This window comes from Aotus nancymaae, unplaced genomic scaffold (assembly GCF_030222135.1).
Source record: "Aotus nancymaae isolate 86718 unplaced genomic scaffold, 86718_ANA_hifiasm-v0.15.2.pri h1tg000004l, whole genome shotgun sequence".
Taxonomy (NCBI): domain Eukaryota; kingdom Metazoa; phylum Chordata; class Mammalia; order Primates; family Aotidae; genus Aotus; species Aotus nancymaae.
Genome location: NW_026988415.1, coordinates 38,421,092 through 38,442,525, shown reverse-complemented (window position 1 = coordinate 38,442,525; position 21,434 = coordinate 38,421,092). Strand labels below are relative to the sequence as shown.

The window sequence follows — 21,434 nt, the reverse complement described above, 5'->3', positions numbered from 1 at the left end:
AGGGAAAATGGCAGCAGCACAGCAGAAAATCATAAAGCCCTAACTCCCTGGGACAGAACACCTGGGGGGAGGAAAAGGGGGTTTATGAGTTCTGCTGCTGCAGACTTAAAATTACCAAAATCAGAAAGACAGCAACTACAAAGTCAATAGGCAGATAAATCCACAAAGATGGGAAGAAACCAGTGCAAAAAGGATGAAAACACCCGAAACCAGAACACCTCTCCGCCTACAAGAGATCACAACTCCTCACCAACAAGGGAACAAGACCGGATGGAGAACGAGTGTGACGAAATGACAGAATCAGCTTTCAGGAAGTGGATAATAAGAAACTTCTGTGAGCTAAAAGAACATGTTCTAATCCAATGCAAAGAAACTAAGAACCTTGAAAAAAGACTTGACGAAATGCTAACGAGAATGGACAACTTAGAGAGGAATATTAGTGAATTGATGGAGCTGAAAAACACAACAGGAGAACTTTGCAAAGCATGCACAAGTTTCAACAGCCGAATTGACCAAGCAGAAGAAAGGATATCAGAGGTCGAAGATCAACTCAATGAAATAAAACGAGAAGGCAAGATTAGAGAAAACAGGGTAAAAAGGAATGAACAAAGTCAACAAGAAATATGGGACTATGTGAAAAGACCTAATCTACGTTTGATAGGTGTACCCGAATGTGACGAGGAGAATGCATCCAAGCTGGAAAATACTCTTCAGGATATTATCCAGGAAAACTTCCCCAACCTAGCAAGGCAGGCCAATATTCAAGTCCAGGAAATACAGAGAACACCACAAAGATATTCCTCTAGAAGAGCAACCCCAAGGCACATAATCGTCAGATTCACCAGGGTTGAAATGAAGGAGAAAATGCTAAAGGCAGCCATAGAGAAAGGTCGGGTTACCCACAAAGGGAAGCCCATCAGACTCACAGCAGATCTCTCAGCAGAAACCCTACAGGCCAGAAGAGAGTGGGGGCCGATATTCAACATCCTTAAAGAAAAGAACTTTCAACCCAGAATTTCATATCCAGCCAAACTAAGCTTCATAAGTGAAGGAAAAATAAAATCCTTTGTGAACAAGCAAGTACTCAGAGATTTCATCACCACCAGACTGGCTTTACAAGAGCTCCTGAAGGAGGCACTACACATAGAAAAGAACAACCAGTACCAGCCACTCCAAAAACACACGAAATGGTAAAGAGCATCAACACAATGAAGAATCTGCAGCAACCAATGGGCAAAACAGCCAGCTAGCATCAAAATGACAGGATCAAATTCACACATAACAATATTAACCCTAAATGTAAATGGACTAAATGCCCCAATCAAAAGACACAGACTGGCAAATTGGATAAAAAGCCAAAACCCATCAGTGTGCTGTATCCAGGAAACCCATCTCACATACAAGGATACACAAAGGCTCAAAATAAAGGGATGGAGGAAGATTTACCAAGCAAATGGAGAGCAAAAAAAAAGCAGGAGCTGCAATTCTCATCTCTGATAAAATAGACTTTAAAGCAACAAAGATCGAAAGAGACAAAGAAGGACATTACATAATGGTAAAAGGATCAATGCAACAAGAAGAGCTAACGATCCTAAATATATATGCACCTAATACAGGAGCACCCAGATACATAAGGCAAGTTCTTAAAGACTTACAAAGAGACTTAGACTCCCACACAATAATAGTGGGAGACTTCAACACACCATTGTCAATATTAGACAGAACAACAAGACAGAAAATTAACAAGGATATCCAGGACTTGAACTCAGACCTGGAACAAGCAAACCTAATAGACATTTATAGAACCCTCCAGCCCAAATCCACAGAATATACATTCTTTTCAGCACCACATCACACCTACTCTAAAACTGACCACATAATTGGAAGTAAATCACTCCTCAGCAAATGCAAAAGAACGGAAACCATAACAAACAGTCTCTCAGACCACAGCGCAATCAAGTTAGAACTCAGAATTCAGAAACCAAGCCAGAACCGCACAGCTTCATGGAAAATGAACAACTTTCTCCTGAATGTTGACTGGATAAACACTGAAATGAAGGCAGAAATAAAGATGTTCTTCGAAACCAACGAGAACGAAGACACCACATACCAGAATCTCTGGGACACATTTAAAGCAGTCTCTAGAGGAAAATATATAGCAATAAGTGCCCACATGAGAAGAAAGGAGAGATCTAAAATTGACACCCTATCGTCAAAACTGAAAGAGCTAGAGGAGCAAGATCAAAAGAACTCAAAACCTAGCAGAAGACAAGAAATAACTAAGATCAAAGCAGAATTGAAGGAGATAGAGACACGAAAAACCCTACAAAAAATCAATAAATCCAGGAGCTGGTTTTTTGAAAAGATCAACAAAATAGACAGACCACTAGCCAGATTAATAAAAAAGAAAAGAGAATAACCAAATAGATTCAATAAAAAATGATAAAGGGGATATCACCACATATTCCACAAAAATTCAAACCATCATCAGAGATTATTACAAACAACTCTAGGCACATAAACTAGAAAACCTGGAAGAAATGGATAAATTCCTGGACACTTGCCTCCTCCCAAGCCTAAACCAGGAAGAAGTCGAAACCCTGAATAGACCAATAACAAGGTCTGAAGTCGAGGCAGCAATTAAGAGTCTACCACCCAAAAAACGCCCAGGTCCAGATGGGTTCACAGCCAAATTCTACCAGATATACAAAGAGGAACTGGGACCATTCCTTCTGAAACTATTCCAAATAATCCAAAAAGAGGGAATCCTTCCCAAATCATTTTATGAGACCAACATCATCCTAATACCAAAACCCGGCAGAGACTCAACAAGAAAAGAAAACTACAGGCCAATATCCATGATGAACATAGATGCAAAAATCTTCAATAAAATACTGGCAAGCCAATTACAACAGCACATCAAAAAGCTTATCCACCATGATCAAGTAGGATTCATCCTGGGGATGCAAGGCTGGTTCAATATATGCAAGTCTATAAATGTAATTCACCACATAAACAGAACCAAAGACAAAAACCACGATTATCTCAATTGATGCAGAGAAGGCCTTTGACAAAATTCAACAGCCCTTTATGCTAAAAACTCTCAATAAACTAGGTATCGACAGAACGTATCTCAAAATAATAAAAGCTATTTACGACAAACCAACAGCCAATATCATAGTGAATGGGCAAAAATTGGAAGCATTCCCTTTGAAATCTGGCACTAGACAAGGATGCCCTCTCTCACCACTCCTATTCAATATAGTACTGGAAGTTCTAGCCAGAGCAATCAGGCAAGAAAAAGAAATAAAGGGTATTCAATTAGGAAGGGAGGAAATCAAATTGTCTCTATTTGCAGACGACATGATTGTATATCTAGAAGACCCCATCATATCAGCCCAAAATCTCCTGAAACTGATAAGCAACTTCAGCAAAGTCTCAGGATACAAAATCAATGTGCAAAAATCACAAACATTCCTATACACCAATAACAGACTTAAAGAGAGCCAAATCAAGAACGAACTGCCATTCACAATTGGTACAAAGAGAATAAAATACCTAGGAATACAACTAACAAGGAACATAAAGGACTTCTTCAAGGAGAACTACAAAGCACTGCTCAACGAAATAAGAGAGGACACAAACGGATGGAGAAACATTCAATGTTCATGGTTAGGAAGAATCAATATCGTGAAAATGGCCATACTGCCCAAAGTAATTTACAGATTCAACGCTATCCCCATCAAGCTACCAATGACCTTCTTCACAGAACTGGAAAAAAACACCTTAAACTTCATATGGAACCAAAAGAGAGCCTGCATAGCCAAGTCAATTCTAAGCAAAAAGAACGAAGTGGGAGGCATCACACTACCGGACATCAAACTCTACTACAAGGCTACAGTAATCAAAACAGCATGGTACTGGTACCAAAACAGAGATATAGACCAATGGAACAGAACAGAGGCGTCGGAGGCAACACAACATATCTACAACCATCCGATCTTTGACAAACCTGATAAAAACAAGCAATGGGGAAAGGATTCCCTGTTCAGTAAGTGGTGTTGGGAAAACTGGCTAGCCATATGCAGAAAGCAGAAACTCGACCCCTTCCTGACACCTTACACTAAAATTGACTCCAGATGGATTAAAGACTCAAATATAAGAACTAACACCATAAAAACCCTAGAAGGAAACCTAGGCAAAACCATTCAGGACATAGGCGTAGGCAAGGACTTTATTACCAAAACACCAAAAGCATTGGCAACAAAAGCCAAAATAGACAAATGGGACCTAATCAAACTCCACAGCTTCTGCACGGCGAAAGAAACAGTCAATAGAGTGAATGGGCAACCAACAGAATGGGAAAAAATTTTTGCAGCCTACCCATCTGACAAAGGGCTGATATCCAGAATTTACAACGAACTAAAACAGATTTACAAGAAAAAAACAAACAAGCCCATTCAAAAATGGGCAAAGGATATGAACAGATACTTTACAAAAGAAGACATACATGAGGCCAACAAGCATATGAAAAAATGCTCATCATCACTGGTCATCAGAGAAATGCAAATCAAAACTATATTGAGATACCATCTCACGCCAGTTAGAACGGCAATCATTAAAAAATCTGGAGACAACAGATGCTGGAGAGGATGTGGAGAAATAGGAACACTTTTACACTGTTGGTGGGAGTGTAAATTAGTTCAACCAGTGTGGAAGACAGTGTGGCGATTCCTCAAGGACCTAGAAATAGAAATTCCATTTGACCCAGCAATCCCATTACTGGGTATATATCCAAAGGATTATAAATCATTCTACTATAAGGACACATGCACACGAATGTTCATTGCAGCACAGTTTACAATAGCAAAGACCTGGAACCAACCCAAATGCCCATCGATGATAGACTGGACAGGAAAAATGTGGCACATATACACCATGGAATATTATGCAGCCATCAAAAACGATGAGTTCACGTCCTTTGTAGGGACATGGATGAACCTGGAAACCATCATTCTCAGCAAACTGACACAAGAACACAAAATCAAACACCACATGTTCTCACTCATAGGTGGGTGTTGAACAAGGAGAACACATGGACACAGGGAGGGGAGTGTCACACACTGGGGTCTGTTGGGGTGGAGTCGGGAGGACAGTGGGGGGTGGGGAGTTGGGGAGAGATAGCATGGGGAGAAATGCCAGATATAGGTGAAGGGGAGGAAGGCAGCAAATCACACTGCCGCGTATGCACCTATGCAACAACCTTTCATGTTTTTCACATGTACCCCAAAACCTAAAATGCAATAAAAAAATAAAATAAAAAATGAAAGAGGTGGAATCTAAGCTAACTTTTCTACCTTCATACTTGTTTGCACCCTTCTCCTGTTTCCCGGGGATCCACTGCTTTTGTGTTTTCCCAAGCCTGCCACTGTTACCCTCCATTCTTCAAAACTGCCAACTTCCCCATTTCTCCTTGTCCTAATCAAAATGAAACTGCCAAGTCCTCCTGAACAGCTAGCTCAGTTCACCTTCATTATGATATGGGTGATTGCTTCTCACCCTCAAAAAAGCACATCTATGATTAAAAGAGGGGCTTGTCAGCCCAAAATTAACCCCAGTTGCTGAAATTTTATGGAAAGCAACCAGATGATACAAAAGTCAGGTTTGAGAAGCAGTGGATATTTGGGGACACAAGATAAGAGTTACCAAGTGAAAAGAAGGGCCCTGCTTGAGAGGCAGCCCCTGTAACCAATTCACCAAAGCTGCGACCCCATATGCTCCCGTTCTTCCTCCCTATATGACCTCACAGGGCTCTCTTAAATGTTTCAAGTTTCTCTCATGATGGTAGCAGAAGGTCAGTGGCATTCATAGTTATCATAGGTCTTTTGTATGTTGCGTCTATCCCAGTAAGTGTCAGCCTGTAAATTCACGGAAAGTTGGAAACATTCTGGAATAAATGGTGGTAGCAAGTAACAGCAACATAGAAGTGCTTGGATTTAGGACAAGCCTTGTGAAATATGTCAGGGGTGACTTTCTTGGGGATTTTTGTGATTTATATAGGCCACCAAGGCCATGTGGTCAATTAACATGCTGATTGAAGCACATGTGTTAACAAGGCCAGGACCAGAGGTAGAATCCTCTCTTGAGCCAGTGGTTTCAATCTGCTCCATATATCTACAGTACACAGAAGCTGGCCCTCTGTCAAGAAGGTCTAGATGAGTGAATTTACAAATGACCTAAGCAACATTCATCTGCATGTCAGGAAAGCACTACCAAGCACACAGCCAATGATCGTAAGTCAGTTGCAGTATTTTCTGCTGCAATCTCCAACGCATTCTTAGGAATGTATGGGTTCTTGTACAGTGCCTACAGGGCCACACTACCCTTCCAAAGGGATAAATCCTTCAAGAGCTTCCAAACACTTTCCTTTCCTGCAGAGAGAGAGAGAGAGAGAGAGAGAGAGAGAGAGAGAGACAGAGAGACAGAGAGAGACAGAGAGAGAGAGAGGCTAGAGAGTATGTGTCTGGATCTGTGTGTGTTTCTGTCTGTGTCAGAGGTTGTTCCTGTGTTTCCCTACTCACAGGAAAGAATGTTTCTGGAAACTGGAAGACTGCAGAACAAATCCTGGCCCTAGGTGTCAGGGAGTCAGAGGGTGATGCAGGAGGCTGCAGAAGAGCCACATACTTAATACAGAAGTCTTTTTGATGCATAAATGTTTATGACTAGTTCAGCGTACCTGTCATTGTTGCAGAAATGAAAATGTAATGGGGTTTCCTTAGGACAGAAACAGTCACAAAGAAAATCGACAAAGTCATCAGAGGCCAGTAGGAGAATATGAAAGTATGTGGATGTCTTTGGTAGTTGCTGCTTGAAATGTGATTATTCTGGGACATGTTAGAGAACAAGGGAGCAGGAGTATGTGGAGATGCCTTAATGTTTACCTTAGAATCTTGTGATTTCCAAAGAGATGTGGAGGGAGCAAAGTGATTCCAGGTCAAAGTTTCCATTGAAGAGAGAATAAGAAAGCAATATTTTAAAAAAGAAAAAAAAAAGCAAGCACAATAAAGAAGAGACACTGAGAAGAGCCCAAGAACACAATGAATTCCTCAGAGATAAATATGGCTAAGTATGTGGAGAGAATTCTTGACAATTAGGTGGTTGCTGCTGCTTCAGAATTATACTATCCTAGGAGTGGAGGAAGGATGGGAGAAATTGTCCTGAATACAAACCAGGCAGTCAAAGAGTAGTCACTCTTATTTTGGTTGGCAAGGCCAACCTTGAAAGGGATCAGGCAGTGCCTCTGGAGGAAATGACATAAACATACCCTCCAAGATGGTCTTGCCAAAAGATCCCAGGAATAGCAGGTGGTCCTATTTCTATTGCCTAGACAGATGTAAGTTTCTGAAGACCTGATGTGGCTCACCATGTGGCCCAGGTGCTCATCAATAAAAGAGACAGGTATGCCTGCCTGATAACTAGAGAGCAAGGCCAGACTTGTCAACATTCAAATATATTATCAGGGCAAGAGGCAAGGGTCTCACTCAGGCCAGGGCAGACAATTTCCCTCAGGTGCAGCTCACTCTGCAGCAGGCCTCCACACAACAAGGTTTTCACCCATTTTAGTAGAGCTTGGAAATTCTCCAGCTCCATCACACTATGCCAACAGAGTGTAGGCTGACACTGGCATACATGCCAAAGGAAACCCCAGATTTGAAAATCTGGCAAGCTGCTGTGCTCTGTTTTCCTCCTGGCCATTACCTTATGTCTTGTTTCTCACCAACTGCCTTTCTGCTTTTCTTCTTTGGAAGGCTGCAATCTCCACTGGTTGCAGGCCATGGCCCACTTGCCTGTAGGGCAGGGGAGACATCAAAATAGGTAGTGAAGAGAGTGTGGCAGAGTATGGCATAGGAAGACTCCAGTTAAATGTGAACTCCACTTACCCATCTTTGCCCACTGGCGGGGGCACAGGAAGGGGCTTTGTGAAGCCTTTTTTCCCAATCAGCCAGAATGTCTCCTCTGTGCCTTTGCCCTTATTAATAGAAAACATGAAAATCTTAAGCATGTAATAATCGATTTTCCAAAAGGATGCAAGAATTCAGGTTGGCTCAGAAATTGCCTCACCACACTCTGGAGTCTTCCTCCCTATGAGGCTATACCAGAACAGCCAAATGAAAAGTGAACACCATATCAAGCTGTCATCCAGATGTTTTGTCTACTGCCACTATACAGCTTCATCATTGGGAATGTGTGGATGTTTGGCTTCACAGTAACCAAATGTCTGGATGCTCAATTAAAGCTTTTGTTTACCATTTGTGCCCTGATCTTTTGGCATTAGCCATGGCATGGTCTTTTGTATCTAGAGTGCATATATTCAGATTCTACGTACCTCCTTACCCTGTCATTCAGTGGCTCTCACAAAACCCAAAAAGAGAGGAAAAATGGAAAACAGCCTGTTAAATTTTAAGCCTAAATTATCCTGGCTGTTTTGAGAGGTCTACATTTCTGCAGTGTTCTTTTCTTCCAGCCAAGGGACTCTTACAGGTAGGGCAAGGCCCCAAGTTGGCCTCCATCTATAGCTCAGTTACTTAGTTGACAAGAACCATAGGTCTGAGAAGCGTAAAGGAGTATAAACTCAAGTTAGTCACCCCAGGACCTGAGTGATGAGCTCAGAAGAGCCGAATTTTCTGCCTCTGTTTTGCCTTCCTCTCTTTTCAATAAACCTTCCTCTCAGTATGCTTCTCTCTCCTTTCCATTCTCTTTCATCTGTTCTCTCATTTCCTCTAATCCATAAGAAAAAAATGTGTTTACCAAGACCGAGAAAAGTAATGGGATGTGTTTTCAATTCATTAATCTGAAATATGGTCTCACTCTCAGCAGCTCTCATTTGGAGCAGTTCTAAATTGTTTAACTTAAAAACTCCAATTAGATTTGCCCCCTTTAAATATTAAATCCACTGTTTTCTATTTTATATCACATATATTTATCCCTTAATAATAATGACAACAACCATAATAATTAACACATTTAATTTGAGAATCTCAAAGCATTTTGCAAATATTTGATTCAAGGCTTAAACAAGCCTTCTATGAGGCAAGTAGAAAGAGTATACCACTATAGTCCAACCTCCATTAACTGGCAGCAGATTCTCCCTAAGCCTCAAATTATTCAAATAATTGAAATATTTGAGCCCACTCTGTTTTCAGAAGAGGTAAACAACTTGAAAATATATTCCATCACTCATTCTTGCATTTATTCCACTCCTCCTATACTAGAACTGGGAATACAGAGATGGCTCTGTTCTTAAGGGGCTCACAGTACAGTTAAACACAACCATTAGGCCATGTTTTAGGTTCTAAACACACTAAGCCCGACTCCTCTGGTTCCAAAGTTTTTTTCTTTTTACACAGAACCTAGTGCAGTGTCTTATACAGAGAGTTGCCCTGTAAATAATAAGACTGTTTCATTAATTAGAACTCTCAACCCTTGTGCACTTGGAATACTCAAGGTGCCATTAGATCTCATTTTGTAAAAACATACTATTAAAGTTGAAACTCAAGGGCCCCCCACCCTCAGCCATATTTGACTGTTTGTCTTGAGATTTAGAGGCTATCAGGAGAGCATGCCAATCCCCGAAGGAGCTTTGTAGATGCCAGGATTTTCCAGAGATTTGGATGGGTCTTGAGACACACTGGGATGCCAAAACTAATGGTTGCAAAAGAGGATGGAAGTGTTATGGACTCAGGCAAGCTTCCAAATCAAAGAGTATGCAGGGGCTCTCTGAGGTTTTGGAGCCCATCCAAAAGAATTATTTGAATCCTAGCTCTCTGTTTAACTGCCTGACTTCCACAATTTTGCTAAAGGGAGAGAAAGAAGGAAAACAAGTAAGGCAACAACTAAAGCCTGAAGCAAACTCTTTGACCCAATATTAACTCTTAAGCAGTCCCAGAGATCCCCCAAATAATAGCATCTTACTTTGCCAAGACGCTTATAAGATATTTTGGTATCTTCTGTCTTATTTAATCCTCACAAAAATCTAAAATGTAGGTTGATTATTAATCTCATTCTGTGAATGGGGGCACTGAGGTTCCTGGAGATTAAATGACTTCTTAATAAGCAGGTACAGCTGGGACTTGAACCCAGCTCTACTAGACTACAAATTTTAAATGCTCTTCCTTCCATACCACAAAGCTTCTCCAACATACTGGAGACAAAAGGCAGATCTAGAGGCCAAAAACTAACTATTGGGAAATTCGAAGTGTGTGAGATCAATGAGCTTCCTGATAACCACAAATCAGATGAGCCCTCTATGTGGACAAACAAAAGCATGGAGGGAGAATAAAATTATTTGTCTCACGTCAGACATTAAGTCAGTGATGGGGCAAGAATTTGAGTCCAAACTTTCTGACATTCATGGATCTGTCAATACAATCTCACTATTTCCTATTTCATTTGCTGGTGTGTGTGCATGTGTGTGCTCATATGCACACACAACTGCTTGTGTGTGTAGCTAGGGGTTTGGGTATGAGTGGAAAAGACTGGGGAAAATAAAATAAATACTAACGCTTAGGAGCCTGAGAACCAAATATTGTTTAATCCCAGAATTCAAAGACAAGTTCAGAAAGTGTCCACCTCTAGAATGTAAATTAGTACAGCCATTATGGAAAACAGCATGGAGATTCCTCCAAAGTTAAAGTAGAAATACAATATGATTTAGCAATTCCACTTCCGGGTATTTACTCAAAGTATTGGAATCAGTTTCTCAAAAAGATATCTGCACTCCTATGTTCATTGCAGCACTAGGTACAATAGCCAAGTACTGGAATCAACCTAAGTGTTTATCAACAGATGAATGGATAACAAAATGTTGTATATATACACAATGGAATACTATTCAGCCTTTAAAAAGAAAGAAATTCTATCACTTATGACAATGTGAATGGAATTGAAGAATATTTGCACAGTGAAATAAGCCAGGCACAGAAAGGCAAATACTACATGTTTTCACTTATATGTAGAATCTAAAACAATTGAACTCATAGAAGCACAGGGTAGAATGGTGGTTACAGAAGCCAAAAGTGGGTGAAATGAAGAGGCGATGGTGTAAGAACACAAAATCTGTTCAGTCAGGAGGAATATGTGTGATTTTTTCAGCTCTATTGCATATCATGGTGAATATAGTTAAACAATACTGTACATCTCAAAATCACTAAGCAAATACATTTCAGATGTTCTCACCACAAAGTAAAACTTTAAGTATTTGAGGTGATGGATATGTTAACTAGTTAGATTGAATTATTCCACATTATATTAGTAAATCATAACATTACTTTGTACCCCATAAAATATATAATTATAAATTGTCAGTTTACAATAAAAAATTACGAAATATTTTTTAAATGTCCGCCTCTGGCAACAATAACATAAACTGACTGAAGAGCAATCATTTGAAAAAGTCTCCCCAGAATGTAAATCTACCTAAAAGTTTCTGGTAAATACAGCTGATAAGCCTAAATATATACAAAAATCTCTGTAAGGAGCTCCATACTTGTCAAGAAAACAGTGACTGAAACAGGATTCACGTATGAGAAGAGGTAATACAGTAATATCACTAGCACATCAGGAGAGAAATATTGTAAAAGCAGAACTGGCCAGTTAGGCATTGATAATTTGTTGCCAATATACTACAAGAGGAGGTTGAAGTGGGCAATGGGCAGTGGACCCAAGAGGCCAAGCTTCTCATCTCTAAATGAGTCCTCCCACAGCTACTTCAGCTTCTTCACTTCAGTCTCTTTCTTTGTAACCTCAACCCAGTCAATTAATCAACTGCCTATGTTCTCCTCTCTCACCCAATTAATTCATGTTTTTTATTTGACTAAGGGAAACAATGTAAAGTGCCATCACCCCAGTGAAGGAGATGGGATGGAGGGAAAAATGTTCTTACTGGATACAAACCTTGAGCCCAAGAGAAAAGGCTGTAATGGAGGAATTTCAAGCATCAGCCAGCTGGAAGGAAAAGACATTTCTATCCATCAACAGTGAAATCACACCTGGCTCGCCATCAAATGTGATCTTTCTGCCCCATGTACTGGAGCAACTCTTGCTTCCAGTAGCACAGAGTAGATGAGGAGTGAAAATGTTGAATCAGAATTTCTGAAGTATGCTGGTGACATGGTCTTATTGGGGGTATATTGCATGTCTCCAGTGGACCAGAAACTGCATGTCCCTCAGCCACTATGATGCAATGTGCAACACCTACTTCTCGGGGGGAGGTAGAGGGTACAGACATAGAAAGGATCTCTCCTCCTCTCCTGACTTTTCCTTGGGCCTTACTTCCTGTCCTCTTCCTTCTTCTCATTGCCCCTTCCTTTCCTCTGAGGCTCCCTCTTCTCTTCCCTCTTAATATCTCCTCCTCATAAGGACCCTGCCACCACAATAACCCAGGCCCAACGTGGCATCAGGGAAAGGCTTTTCTTCCAACTTTCTGCAAAATGTTTCCAAATTCCCTGGGGTTGGGGAAACCATGACGCTGCAAAGGGCACTTTTGAAGTGAGTCCTGGTTTTATACTTGAAACACCCAAAGATGTGAGTGCTCCTGAATTGAATTTGTGGGACAATAAAAACCATAGGAGCAGGAACACATTTTCATTTTTCAGTTTCAAAAGTGGTAACTCTTAAGCTTTTAAATGAGGAATCTCTGCCCAGCGATACAGAGGAAAAGGTCTTCTCTGCTGAAAAACGACAGAATGTATAGAGGGATCACAAAAGTTTTGGACAATTAGATTCGTTGCTCAGGTAATATCCCTGTCCCCATCGTTTCACTGTCTAAGTTCTCTGCAAGAGATGGGAAAGGAGTTTCTGTCTCCTTGTAAGTGAGTCATCCAACCTACTGGAGGATACTAACAACCTATTGGAAGGAAAAAACTACGACTAGCCATAAGAGGAAGTTATCAACTATAATTAGACCTTCCAAACTTTAATGTCTAAACTCTAGCTACATGTAACTTGCCACCACTTAGAAAAGGAATGCTGAAGTCAGAAGCTAATTGTGTATCGCTTAGTGCCCTGCTCTTGCTTTGCACAACAGTAATCACTAAGAAAATCATCTTCAACCAGCATGGTGTCGTGAAAAGATCACTAAAAAGGAAGTCAGACTTTCTGAGTCTTGACCTGATTCTGCTATTAGTTGGCTGTGTGACCTTGCTCAAACTACTTCACCTCTCTGGGCCTTGGTTCCTCATCTGAAAATGAGGGAGTCAGATTATTAGACAACTGAGGTATCTTACAACTGGGTCAGCCTGTGGTCTTTGGGTCATTCAGAAATAAATAAATAGAATGTAGTGGAAATGGCAAAAAAAAGAAAGAAAGAAAAAAAGAAAAGAAAACTAAAATTATCCTAATCCTGTATCTCAGGTCAAATAACAACTCTAACAGGGAAAAAGGTGCTACAAAATGTTTGCCTGTCATATAAACTGACTTTGTTCCTCCTGGTTTCTTAGGGAAAGAAAAAGTCGCTCTATAAATAGTGTGCCAATGGGTGCCTTCCACCCAGGAAGGGTGGTCACTGAAAAATTGAGTAGAAAATCCAAACTCACAAATACTGTGGCTTATTGAACAACGTCTTGCACTGCCAAAGAGTGGAAAAAAATGTAGGTTTGAAAATGTGAATAGTAGTGCAGCTCATTGGAAAGCCAAATTCTATGCAAATTCATTTATTTCTCTCTTAAAATTCTTTAAGAGAGAAAGATATAACTTACATTCTGAAAAATGCAGAAGGAATCTCAGTATCCCTCCCCACTATGCCCATATTTTAAAGAAAAGAAAACTGAGGTGAAATAGAACAATCTTTTGGGAACCCCAAATGGGGCTGAAGATTCTGCCCAAATTGTAGCTCTGAGTCTCAGACTCCCAGGTAAACTCTTTCAACAGACCATGACCTCTCCAGAAGTAGGTGTTTCCAAGTAATCTGGCTCAAAAAGTAAAATGACCTTATACCTTGAGCTCTGTTCTTCCTCGAAGCTCCACTTCATAGCCCTCACTCAGATTTCGAAGAATTGTAACAGTGCTGAGACTGACATGAATGCGATAAGCTGTAAAACAAAAGGATACATGATTTTGGCTCCTTTCTCATTGGTAAAATTAAAGAGAAAATATCAATGTAATAAATGTCTTCACTTGTAAATGAACTGGACCATTAGCAATGTCCTGAGAGAGGTTTACTTAGGGTTTCACAGGAGGAGGATGGGGAGTGATGGCTTTCCTCACCAGGACCAAATAAGGCATTCATTGTAGCACCTATCAGCCTCCTAGAAACAATCTCAGATGAAAGGCCATGCAATAGAAAGGTGCTAATTTAACTCAAAGGTTGAGATGGAGGAACCAGCATCCACTGTGCTCTCAGCTGAAACGTGACCTCATTTGAAGAAAGTTTGACTTCAGCAGCTTATTTCACAGGCTGCTGCTATGGCTGAACTCTTACGCTTTACGTATCTTTTTTTTAAAATTTTTTTTAAATTGCATTTTAGGTTTTGGGGTACATGTGAAGAATATGCAAGATTGTTGCATAGGTACACACATGGCAGCGTGATTTGCTGCCTTCCTCCGCATCACCTATACCTGGCATTTCTCCCCATGCTATCTTTCCCCAACTCCCCACCCCCTGCCTGTCCCTCCCCTATTTCCCCCTGACAGACCCCAGTGTGTGATGCTCCCCTCCCTGTGTCCATGTGTTCTCTTTGTTCAACACCCGCCTATGAGTGAGAACATATGGTGTTTGATTTTCTGTTCTTGTGTCAGTTTGCTGGGAATGATGGTTTCCAGGTTCATCCATGTCCCTACAAAGGACACAAACTCATCGTTTTTTATGTCTGCATAGTATTCCATGGTGTATATGTGCCACATTTTCCCTATCCAGTCTATCATCAGTGGGCACTTGGGTTGGTTCCAAGTCTTTGCTATTGTAAACAGTGCTGCAATGAACATTCATGTGCATGTGTCCTTATAGTAGAACGATTTATAATCCTTTGGATATATACCCAATGATGGGATTGCTGGGTCAAATGGAATTTCTATTTCTAGGTCCTTGAGGAATCACCACACTGTCTTCCACAATGGTTGAACTAATTTACACTCCCGCCAACAGTGTAAAAGTGTTCCTATTTCTCCACATCCTCTCCAGCATCTGTTGTCTCCAGATTTTTTAATGATCGCCATTCTAACTGGCATGAGATGGTATCTCAACGTAGTTTTGATTTGCATTTCTCCAATGACCAGTGATGATGAGCATTTTTTCATATGTCTGTTGGCCTCATATATGTCTTCTTTTGTAAAGTGTCTGTTCATATCCTTTGCCCACTTTTGAATGGGCTTGTTTGTTTTTTTCTTGTAAATCTGTTTTAGTTCTTTGTAGATTCTGGATATTAGCCCTTTGTCAGATTTGTAGATTGCAAAAACTTTTTTCCCATTCTGTTGGTTGCCAATTCACTCTAATGACTGTTTCTTTTGCTGTGCAGAAGCTCTGGAGTTTGATTAGGTCCCATTTGTCTATTCTGGCTTTTATTGCCAAGGTTTCGGTGTTTTAGTCATGAAGTCCTTGCCTATGCCTATGTCCTGAATGGTTTTGCCTAGATTTTCTTCTAGGGTTTTTATGGTGTTAGGTCTTATGTTTAAGTCTTTAATCCATCTGGAGTTAATTTTAGTGTAAGGTGTCAGGAAGGGGTCCAGTTTCTGCTTTCTGCACATGGCTAGCCAGTTTTCCCAACACCATTTATTAAACAGGGAATCCTTTCCCCATTGCTTATTTTTGTCAGGTTCATAAAAGATCAGATGGTTGTAGATGTGTGGTGTTGCTTCCAAGGCCTCTGTTCTGTTCCATTGGTCTATGTCTCTGTTTTGGTACCAGTACCATGCTGTTTTGATTACTGTAGCCTTGTAGTATAGTGTGAAGTCAGGTAGTGTGATGCCTCCAGCTTTGTTCTTTTTGCTTAGAATTGACTTGGCTATGCGGGCTCTCTTTTGGTTCCATATGAAGTTTAAGGTGTTTTTTACATATCTTAAGAGGCTAAAGGATGTCTTTTCCATATGCATTATTACAACTATATCTCAATATTACTGTACTTAAAAATAAAACATCAATGAGAAATATCCCAAGAACTCTTTCAACAAATATTTTGTGAATACTGTACATTTATAGGTGACCTTTGGGTGAAGGCACCTAGCTGTGTATACACATGATTGTCCTATTTTCCAACCAATGATCTCAATCTGGAATAAGAGATCTACATGGGGAACTACCATGTTAAAATTCTATTTAGAACCTAAGAGTGATTATTTGATGAAGAATAATCACTTATTAACTCAGGTGAGATCCTTGACCTTTCTAAAAACTGTCACCCTATGAAGTGAGAGCTTGTTGAGGTTGAGTCTTAAATAAAGTCCAAGACTAATTTTCACATATGCTTGAGAAAATCTTTTTTTTTTTAATGCTGATTACAACCTGAGTAGGAAGGAATGGCTGGAGAGAACTGCAAGAAGTCTCTTCTGTGTATACTTACAATGACTTTCTTTCTCTTGATAGCTCAGTACTGTTGTTTGTTTCTGTCTTCCTCATTAACTCATGGTCACCCAAAGCCCTTACTCTAAAAGGGTTGTACTCTTTCTAAAATACACATGCCCAGCCAGTATATTCCTAGCCAGTCCTATGTGTGCATCCCACAAGCATCTGGTCTTCAGGGAGCCTTTCAGTAGAGTAATCCTGATGGTAGGGAACACACAACTTAAAAGAGAGATAGCTCATTCCAGCCACCATTCACTTTTATGGTAAGGAGAATCACTCCAGAGCTGGATCACAAGTCACTTCCATTCCAGAGTCTCAGTGGTTTCAAATGAGCACAAAGGAGATATTTATGAAATAATTTTTAAATTAGTAGACATGTGACATGTCCTGATTTCATATCCAATGTGAGGAGAGGCTACCTCTCTACAGATCTCCATTCATTGTAGAATTTAATGTCATATTTGGGTTACAGTCATTAGCTTTTAGAAAAGTACATAAACCAGCTCCTTTAGCACAGAGATAACGTGTGTGCACTTCTTTGTATGCTTCACGATAACTTCCTTGCACAGTCAGTGCTTAATAAAGACTTGCTGTGAGTGATTCACTACATTTTCTTCTTCCTAGCTGATCATTGGACAAGGTGCTGTCTAAATCTCAAAATTCAATTTCTGCTCTCAACTTTGTATTTCCAATGTGAAATGTGTGGAGTTTTGCCTGGTTCAGATCAGAATATGACTTCAGCCTTCTACAAGCTTACATCAGTCCAGGGTACAGTGCCAAATCTGCATTGCAGTTCCATGATCAATTTCACTTCATCTTGGGTTGCACTTCAAGAGCAAAGTCATATGCAAAGTCATATTCATGCAGCAATTCCTGGATGACTACTTCCATGGCCTCTGCCATATCTAAGGAGTTTGAAGACTTTACCAGATGTCAGAAAATTTATTCTGACAACAGCTTCTAAGTTCCATACTGCCTCCTTAATCATGGCTGCACAGGCTAGATTGACTAAGACTGGACCCATTGTGTAAGCCTGTTTCTACACATGAATGATGGGGAGTGGGGTCAGACAGGGCACCACCCACTGTGATACAGGCCACCATAACATCAGGGACTAGTTTGAGTATATTGCTGAAGTTTTGGAAGAACTTGTCTTGCCAGAGCCAAAGCTTCTAAGGGCTTAAGTGGCTTTTTCCCTTCTTTTGGTGTAAAATCCATGAAAACCGCACATAGAATTTAATGTAATTCTCTATGTTTTTCCTATAATAGCATTAAAAATGCTTTGCTCAACCATGATAGAAGCAAAAGGCACATTGTGATTCTGTAGTGGCAGTAAATAACCAAGAAACAGTTGAGCCAGCATCTTACAAACAACAGACAAATGGCATATGGTTTGTATAGTTTTCTTCCCAAAGAAGCAGAGAATAAATAGTATCTCTGATACTATGTGTATTTTGATAGAAGCTAAGGGATTTATATACAGGGAAGTTGCAATAAATTATTTCAGAATTCCAGGTTCCTTGGATTGAGGAATTATTTCTAGCTAAGTTCTAGAGGGCTATTTGATGAAGCCAGAACTACTGGGGTCCTAATTGGTTCAAAAAGGGGACTGCAACAGCAAACAGCAGCCAACTGGGAGGCAGCTGGCTTCAGTGTGTCTACACACACTAGTTGAAAATGGAGAATGTCAGTCCCTTCTGTAGTTCTTTTCTCAACATGACTCCCACAAACCCACAAGCCCAGCCAATTTTTTTCTTTACCCAAAATATTATTTTAGTTGTTTTTTTCAAATTGACTGGCTGTTTCAGTATCACTAAGCTACAGGTTCATTTCTAGAACAAGTACATGTTCAGTCCAACATCACCCCCTACTGGTTTGCCATTAGAGACCAGGAAAATGTGTGATAAATCGTACTAATCTTCTCAAATTATGTTTTATTTTTCTTTAAAACATTAAGTATCCTGCTCTCTTTCACCTCTCTGAAGAAGAATCACCTTCTCAATAGTAGGATGGTGCCATTCTATCCATCACTCTATTAGGTACTCACGTAAGCCTGTTGATTCCATCCGAGAAGCTGTGTTCACAGTGTCTCCAAACAAGCAGTATCTGGGCATGGTGAGGCCCACAACTCCAGCAACAACTGGCCCTATAGAGTAGTAGGGAGTTGGAATTACAGTCAATAGGTGTGCACCCAATGTTAATAGAGGAATGCTGCAAAGAGGAAGGAATGTATCTTTGTAAAAGAATAAAAGTTGCCATCATATAGCTCTGGGAATCTGAAGGAAGATATAACAAGTAATGAACTCTTTGCCCTACAAGAAAGCAAATTAATAACAATGCAGATATGACTACCCTTCTCATTTATATATTGCTCCAAGTAGCAGTTACACCAGAGGTGCTTATATTTGTCAACAGGGACAAATAAGTATCAAACCCAAACCAGAAAAGCCTGGGCAGGGACTCAGGGTCCAAACATGTTTGCTGTAAGGAAAAAATGGGACTCTTTCTTGTGCCTTAAGATTGGAAGAAAGGTTTTTATGAGTTTATCTGGCTCCCAAACTGTGTCTATAAAGAGAATTATTCTAGAACATTTCAAAAAATCTGAAAACAAATACAGTTGACTTTCAGTTATCTGTGTTGGGGCATGGAAAAGCAGTATGTATAAATAATCAAAGAATATATTGCTTTTAGAATTTTTTTGTTCTTACATTTTAATATGGCTTTTTATGTGTTCAAGGTAATTGAGAAAACTTCAGCAGCCATAATGAAAAGTCAGTTTGGGACTATCCAGAAAGTTCTTCACCTTAACCTTTCTGGTTTCTGCTCTGATTTTTTTTTCCCTAAAAAGAGATGGGGAGTCTCACTATATTGCCCAGGCTGGTATTGAACTCCTGAACTCAAGTGATCCTCCCACTTCACCCTCCCAAAGTACTGGGATTACAGGCGTGAGCCATTGTACCTGGCCTTCTGCTCTGTTTTCACAGTTAAATTTTCAGAACTATCTTTTTGCTGTTTCCTCAGTTAAATAAAGCAAGTGTTTTGCTTCAAAAGTTTTTTTCTGCTGCAAATAAAAATAAACAAGAAATATAAAACTTATATTTCTCATTTTAATTCACTTCTCGCTCATTCAGAAGCATCAATTGAGCACTGAGCTAGGCACCAAGGGGAATAACAAGTAAATTTAACACATAGTCTTAGTTCTCGAGGAATTTATACTCTAATTGAAAAGAAGATACTATCAAAGAGGAAGCAACTAAGCAGTAACCCAAGACAACATATGGCTGAGGCAAGATAAATAGCACAGACAGAAGTGCTATAATAATTTAGAAAATGGGAGGAGGTGCTTATTAGGACCTTACACAATCAAGAAGGGTCCATTGGAGAAGGTAGGATTTAATCTAAGTCTTGATGGGTGAGTAGAATTTGAATAGTTGAAAAGGGACATAAATCAAAGGCTTGTGGTTGGGATTGAACATGGAATTTAGGAAAGGTCTTAAAGTGAACAGTCTGCCTAGTTCACATGGCTGGGGAGAAACTGGAGACAAGTTTGGATTAAGTGGGTTGTACAAGATGGAGGATCTTAAACCACTAGAGAATATTGAGGAAGGAATTACATGATCTTTTTTTCAGATCAGTGTATAAAATGCATTGAAAGGGGAAAAAGTAAAACCATGGAAACCCTTTAGATGGCTGCTGCAGTAATCCAAGAACAAGGTACTGAGAAGGAGGTGATGATAGGGAGTGGATGGCCATGAAGAAATAATAAGAGAGACATAAAAGAACCAACAGACTTGTTGGCTCTCTGATTGACAACCATGAGAAAATTGGCATGGGCTTGTGAGTTTATGCTGATTTGTGGGAAAAGATGACTTGAAGTCTAAAATATGTTAAATTTGAAATAATGGTGAATCCTTCAAGAAGAGGTCCACTGAGGGGAGTTGGAAATGTGAAACTGAAGCACAAATGACAGATGAGGGCTTTTCTCTAAAAGAAAAAAATCAAACACCTGCTATGTGCTAAGAACTCTGAATACAAACATGAGTAAGATATGCTTCCTGCCACCAAGGAGCTTAAAGTCTAATGGAAGGACAGACAAGGAGACACAGATTACTCTGATGACTATGAGAAAGATGGATGGTAAGAGGCAAGAGCAAGAAGATGGTACTGCAGTGATCCAGGCAAGAGCTGTGCTGTCCCGGGCTTGGGTTGTGAGAATGAAGAAGAGACAAGAGAGACCAATAAATATTTAAAAGGTAAAGTGTTCAAGACTTAGTAATTAGTTGAATGTTAAAGGTCAGAGTAAGGGAAAAGTCAGAGTATGACTCCCAAGACTAACTGGAGTAACTAGGTCCATGGTGGTACCACCAACTGAAAATGAGAATAATATAAGAATAACAGGAAGTTTGTATGGGTAAACAATAATTCTGTTTTAGATGTGTCGAGCCTAAGGTCCACGTGGAACATTCAGGTGGACTTATCAGCAGGAAGTTTGATATATAAGGCTGAAGCTTAAGGGAGAAGACCACTAAAGCTGTGGGGTTGGAAGTCATCAGCATTCAAGAGGTAGTTAAACCACAGACATGAATGAGATCACCCACGAGAGTACGTAGGAGGAGAAAAACAGTGAATCATGACAGAACATTGGGGAATACCAATATAAGGGACAAATAGAGACAAAAGGAATGATCAGACAATGAACGGTTGCTGTGGGTTGAGTAATAAATTAGAGGTGAGACATGCAGACAGCAAAGAGATCACAAGACGGAGAGCTTTACAGAAAATGTTAGACAACAGGAAGAGTCAAGAGAACCATCAAACAAAGTGAAAAGAGGCATTCACAGAGTGAGGAGTGTGCCTTAAAAGCCAGTTAAGGAACGTTTTA

The 21,434-nt window shown here is 40.0% G+C and overlaps 1 protein-coding gene across 3 annotated transcripts in view; it reads right to left on the bottom strand.

Moving 5' to 3' along the window:
• Positions 1-21,434, bottom strand: part of GUCY2F (guanylate cyclase 2F, retinal) — a 115,540-nt gene that overhangs the window by 6,947 nt on the left and 87,159 nt on the right. Inside the window, exons 16-19 of one of the 3 annotated variants that reach the window (XM_012451709.2) lie at positions 18,600-18,698; positions 13,993-14,087; positions 7,941-8,029; positions 7,759-7,847 (exon numbers count right to left, since the gene is read on the bottom strand). In XM_012451709.2, the coding sequence (XP_012307132.1) occupies positions 7,760-7,847; positions 7,941-8,029; positions 13,993-14,087; positions 18,600-18,698 (371 nt within the window). In that variant the 3' untranslated portion in view covers position 7,759. Of the gene's footprint in view, positions 1-7,758; positions 7,848-7,940; positions 8,030-13,992; positions 14,088-17,073; positions 17,380-18,599; positions 18,699-21,434 lie in introns of those variants that run through there. The other 2 variants (XM_012451710.2, XM_012451711.2) reach the window with 2 other exon arrangements.